The sequence below is a fragment of the Brachionichthys hirsutus genome, chromosome 12 (genome assembly GCF_040956055.1).
Source record: "Brachionichthys hirsutus isolate HB-005 chromosome 12, CSIRO-AGI_Bhir_v1, whole genome shotgun sequence".
Lineage (NCBI taxonomy): Eukaryota > Metazoa > Chordata > Actinopteri > Lophiiformes > Brachionichthyidae > Brachionichthys > Brachionichthys hirsutus.
The window spans coordinates 2,703,200-2,709,340 of NC_090908.1; the positions used below are offsets into that span (position 1 = coordinate 2,703,200).

General features: G+C 43.8%; 1 protein-coding gene across 1 annotated transcript; it reads left to right on the plus strand.

Annotated features, from left to right (window-relative positions):
- Positions 1 to 2,689: 2,689 nt before the first annotated feature.
- On the plus strand, positions 2,690 to 5,695 carry otc (ornithine transcarbamylase). Its single transcript, XM_068746215.1, has 10 exons — positions 2,690 to 3,114; positions 3,191 to 3,329; positions 3,423 to 3,504; positions 4,041 to 4,128; positions 4,195 to 4,348; positions 4,436 to 4,558; positions 4,712 to 4,765; positions 4,837 to 4,986; positions 5,272 to 5,409; positions 5,481 to 5,695. The coding sequence occupies exons 1-10, from the start codon at positions 3,032 to 3,034 to the stop codon at positions 5,538 to 5,540; spliced, it is 1,071 nt and encodes a 356-aa protein (XP_068602316.1). The 5' UTR covers positions 2,690 to 3,031; the 3' UTR covers positions 5,541 to 5,695.
- Positions 5,696 to 6,141: the final 446 nt, after the last annotated feature.

Below are 6,141 nucleotides of genomic sequence, written 5' to 3' on the forward strand. Positions count from 1 at the left end.
GGCACAAGTTCATGTGTTGGCAGAGACTTTATATATATATATATATATATATATATATATATAAACATTCTCAGAAAAAGACATTATGAAACTTTAAGAGATTTTATTTTAAATTTCACCTCAGTGTTACACCAAGTGGAAAATACTTGCTTGCAAAAGCAGACACACACATCCAGTGTATCTGCTGAGAGATGCACAATTCCTGGAAAAGTTCACGAGTGCTCAAATTTGCTGCTTCCTACCCCGGAGTGCTGAAAATCTAGACCACAAGCAGGAAGCCTGAAGAGGCTAAGAAAACTAAACAGACTCTTTATTTAAGACCAGGCAGAATGCGGGTTTTATTGCACAGCTCTGCTTTATCAAAGTTTGTCCATTTCACAACGAGCTGTTATAAGTGACCTCTCTCCAGATTCTACTGAAAGGCCGAGTCGACGCCTCAGAGACAAACTCCTCCATATCGTCTGTTAAAATGTGTCTTTGAATAAACATAAACATTAAACATTGAATCTACAATGATTTTAATATCCTTTAGTGTAATGGCTGCTTTATATTACAAGCTTTGCCAGATAATATCCAACTCAGCACAACATCCATGTTGTTTAAATTATAAAAGGGAAATACCTGTGTGTGGTAAAAGTATGGGCCGTTATTAGTAGAGGTTCTAGCTACAGGGTTCCTTACGGAGGACAGACCATACCACATTTTGTGCAGATCAGTTATGTTTTATTTTTACCGATCTTTTTAACTCATCACTGATCCAGCACAAGGTACCGAGACTGTGGAAGGAGTCTATTGTCGTGCCCGTGGCCAAGATCAAACACCCTAAAGAGCTCAATGACCTTAGGCCGGTAGCTCTCACCTCAATAGTGATGAAAAGCCTAGAGCGATTGGTCAAAGACATTTTGACCAACCAGGTTCAGGGCCTGCTCGACCCAATGCAATTTTCATATCGGGCTAATAGAGGGGTGGATGATGCTACTGCCTCCTTGCTTAATTACCTGTACAAGCATCTTGAGGGCACTAAAACTCATGCAAGGCTTTTATTTGTAGATTTCTCGTCAGCTTTTAACACAATTCAACCACACATTTTAGCTCGTAAACTACTGTCCACTTTTAATCTAGATGCAGGTTTAGTAAAATGGGTACTTGACTTTTTAACATGTAGACCCCAGTCAGTTAGGGCTAATGGTGCTCTATCCCAGAAGCGGCTGTCGTCCACAGGCTCGCCCCAGGGGTGTGTCCTGTCCCCATTATTATTTATTTTATACACAAATGACTGCCGGAGCAACCATAAAGATAGGCATCTTTTAAAATTTGCAGACGACACTGTTTTAATCAGTCTGCTCCAGGATGGTGAAGTCGAGCATGGGCCAGTCGTGGATGACTTTGTGGAGTGGTGCGACAACCACTTCCTCAAGTTGAACATTAACAAAACTAAAGACATGGCTATCGACTTCAGGAAAATATCAAACTCAACTGTACCAACTGTACCAACTGCAATCAAGGGCTCTCTGGTCGAGTCATACAAGTACCTGGGAACTGTGATCGATTATAAGCTGAAGCATGACCAAAACTCTTCTGCAATCTGCAAAAAGGGTCTGCGGAGACTCCACTTTCTGCGCAGACTGAACACTTTTAATGTGGACAAAACTTTGATGGTCTTATTTTATAAATCTTTTATCGAGTCCATTTTAACCTTCTGTATAATTTCCTGGTATGGAAATCTCACAGTGCAAAACAAAAACAGTTTGTCCAGCATTGTGAAGGTAGCGAGTAAAATCATTGGCTCACAGCAGCTTTCCTTGGCTGAAATCTTTGACCGGCAGGTGTTGCGGAAGGCACGGTCGATTCTGTCCACCTCGGATCACCCTCTCTTGGAGGAGTTTTCTCTCCTACGCTCTGGGCGGAGATACAAGCTTCCCAGGATAAAGAGCAATAGATTTAAATTTTCATTTGTCCCAAGTGCAATAAATGTTCTTAACCTGCACTAACCTTCACTTGTCTGCACTGCTCAGCAGCACTTTATTCATTAGGGCCTCCATCCCAGAGATAGGACAGATTTATTTATCTTTTTTTTAAGGTTGTTTTTATTGTTGTTTTACTTTACATGTTCCATGTCGTCCTGTGGCATTGTTGTTGTTGTTGTGACCTCTGCTGCAAAGCAAATTTCCCCTTGTGGGACAATAAAGCTCTGAACTGAACTGAACTGAACTGAACACTATAATCCTTTTTTTTTTTTGCAGTCTATATAAAATGATGGGGTTGCAATTGGTGAAAGACTTTGGTGACAAATATGGTGCACCTTTAAATTTAGACAAAATAAATAAATAGAGTGGTTTGAACCATATTTATAAACCTCCTCTCAGGCAGCCAGCGGGATTGAGCAAAGCAAGAAATTGGTGCAACGCTGCGCTCTAGAGGAGAGACATTCAGATTACAATGTTACACCGACGGAAATGATATGGTCTCTAAAATAATGACTTATTATAATATTAATTCATTGTCTTTAATTTCTTGTCCGTTGTTGGGAATAAATCAGATAACAGCAGAATCAGATTCTGGATATATGGGGACCTCGATCTTACTCTATCTCATCCGGATCGGATCCAGAACGGAATATTTAATTTTTACATTGAAAACTCCATTTACAGACTCAAAACTCAACTCTGATTCACTTTTACTAGTTGGTGCTGTAAAGGTACTTACAGCAAAAGCAGATCCTGCCGCAAGGATATTTACTAATGCGACTAGAATTTTTGCAACAGATTTAATATAAATATAATAAAAAAAACTAGTTTCACCAGAGCAGGGATCCAAAATAAGCACAGTATGAAAGAATTTTCTAAGGGGCCCCTTAGAGCTCTATGCCGAGCAACGCTCCTGAATTCAGTCCAAGCTAAATGGACAAAATAAAACGTCGGTGCGCCGTTTTTGAAGGGACTTCTAGTTTTGGTCCTTGAACGCAGCACAGCTGAGCGTGGTGCGTTACGCGTGGCGCTGACGGTGCAGGGAAGGTTCCGGTCCGGCTGCGATGGCTGTCAGGCTGTTGTTTGTTAGAGAGGCGGTCTCCAACTGGTGCAAAACTCTTCAGAACAGTCGCCCGAGATGCTTTAGGTGAGCTAATTATTTAAATCTAATTATTCATAATAAGAACGGTGATAACTGAGTGTTCCGTCTGTCCGTGGCGCAGCGCAGCTGCTGCGTCGTCCCCTCCGGTGGCTTTCAAAGGTCGCAGCTTTCTCACGCTGAAAGATTTCGGCTCAGCGGAAATCCAGAGGCTGTTGTGGGTTTCGGGGGATCTAAAACACCGGATCAAACATGAAAAGCAGGTCCCGAACATTTTGGTCCAACACTTCACTAGAGTTGTTATTGATTTTCCGTCCTCGGTTTCACCGCCTTGCCTTTACGCTTTCCCGTTCCAGTATCTTCCTCTTCTGCAAGGAAAGTCAATCGCTATGATATTCGAGAAGAAGAGCACCAGAACAAGAATGTCCACAGAGACAGGTGTGCGTGTGCGTGTGTGTGCGTGTGTGCGCGTGTGTTTTATCCTAAATATTCCTATGCGTAACGGCTTGTTGCATGTTTAGCGTATGCCACAAAGGCGCCTTTACGCACACGCACTGCGGGCTAATCTGATGCTATTCATCCGTCCAGTGGCGTGAAAGTCTTTGTGAATACAGATACGATGGAGTTGCTGCAGAGCGACGTTCAGAATCTAAACCGTTCCGGTGCTTTTCACCGCTACTGTCTATCAATGAAGTCAAATATGGATCTCTGTATTCCACAATTGTGAGTATTAATAAAAAAAAATAATAATTACAACAATTCCGATCAGAACGCATTTCATGATTGCAGCACTTGAATTAGTTTTGTGCTAAATATGTCTATTGCCCAACATGTTTTATTTAGTGATGCCGATAGGTGGCAGTCACGCGGCTCCTTAAATCGTGAGATGTTAAACGTGTAGCAGATCCCCTGATAAATTTCTCAGGCGACGTCTTTTACCGGTGAAGCTGAAGTCGCTTGGGTGAATATTGCAGGTTTTGCTTTGCTGGGTGGACACCCCTGTTTCCTCAACCCTCGGGACATCCACCTGGGAGGGAGTGAGAGTGTCTCAGACACAGCTCGGTGAGCCTTTTTTTTTAATGTGGGCCCAGTTGCAAACCTTCTCTGATCTCCTCATCTTCATCACAGGGTTCTCTCAGGACTCTGCGATATCATCCTGGCACGAGTGCACAGCCAGTCCACACTGGACATGCTGGCTAAGGAGGCCTCCATCCCCATCATTAATGGCCTTTCTGACCTCTACCACCCAATCCAGATTCTAGCTGATTTCCTCACCTTACAGGTAGAGCAGCTCCCCGGCGGGCTCAAATCTTCCCACTGTAAAAGATAATGAAACGTGGAGTACCGGGCGGACTCCTCTCCCTTGCAGGAGCACTATGGGTCACTTCGGGGATTGACGGTGAGCTGGATTGGAGATGGCTGCAACGTGCTCCACTCCTTCATGACGAGTGCTGCCAAATTAGGAGTCCACCTGAGGATCGCGACGCCGAAGGTTTGACGCTGGTCAACGTGCATCCGATGTCTCCGTTTGTGCGCCCGTCCATATTCTCTAGATAATATTCTAGTTCACGCAGCCGCGGTTGTTTTATCCTTTCCAGCTGCGTCACATGAAAGATGCTGTTCAAAGTTTAATCTGAATTAACAGGGGTACGAGCCGGAGCAGAGCGTTGTTCAAGAAGCACAGAGACTCGCCGAAGAGGTGAGGTCTTCTTCAGTTGCTCTCATTAGAAACAGGGAATCATTGATTCAGTGTACCGTACTTTGTCTCAGCACGGGACCCAGCTTGTTCTGACCCATGACCCGATGGAGGCCGCCCACGGCGCCAACGTCTTAGTCACCGACACCTGGATCAGCATGGGACAGGAGGAGGAGAAGGAAAAGAGGCTCAAAGACTTTCAGGGTTACCAGGTTACAATGCAGGTAAAAAGGAAACACTGTTAGTATTATATCGAGGCAAAACAATAATGCATCTGAACGTTGACTTTAAAGCCCACGTTTACGCTTGGAGTCAGGAAACGGACCAGTAAAGTCTGGGGGACATTTGTGTCTTCAGTTTGTTTCTGTTCCCAAACGGCAAGCAGATCCGTTCACAGTAAAACAATTTGTCATAAATGCGGAGCGGTGACTGTTTAAGTTCCGTCTTCTCTTTGTTCCGCGAGTTCAAATGGGTCTTAGTCCATTGTCTTTGTCGTTGGTCCCTGGCAGACGGCAAGTGTGGCCAAACCAGACTGGACCTTCTTACACTGTCTCCCCCGGAAAATGGAGGAGGTGGACAACGAGGTGTTCTACTCCCCCCGCTCCCTCGTCTTCCCCGAGGCAGAGAATAGAAAGTGGACCATCATGGTGAGTAACCTGATGGTTTGACGTGTGGCTGTTCGGCTATGGCCCCGATCTGTTACTGTGTTCTCTTTTAGGGTCTGATGCTGTCTCTCCTGACTGACTACGCTCCACAGACTCCCATGCCCAAGTTCTAATTCCAGGTGCTGCTTGTCGTGATGGACCAATGTCAGATTTGCCCTTTTATCAATATGCAGATCACAAAAATAGAATTTACTGATTGCATTGATTGCTGTGCAATAAAATAACAGGTTTCATGTTTATTCATTCATGTATTTCCTTGAAGACGAGGCTATCGGTAATCGTCTCGTCTTCAGCCACTTAGGCAAATGCTGCCTTAGATTAAATGGATGTTATGAACGTGTCTATACATAAAAATCTAATAGGCACGTTCATAATAGCATCCATTTAAACAACTAATTCAACTGCATTTTGTGTTGAATCCCCAAAAGTCTTTGAAAACATCTGGCCTGACATGTTATGTTAAAACAAAACTTCTATTTTAATATAATAGAATTGAATATTAAGGCAAAACCTGACGCTATTATTATGCTTATTATGACATTATTATGCTTTCAAAGTTCTGGATTTGCGTAAAACTATGTTCTTAGACTTTTGGCCACTATCTTTTTGTACTCATGAATACTGTTGGGCTCAACGCAGGAACCTCCTGACCCATCATTCAGGCGGAGTGCGCCACCTAATGGACGGAGTGGGTACCGTCGGGGGGGGTTCTGA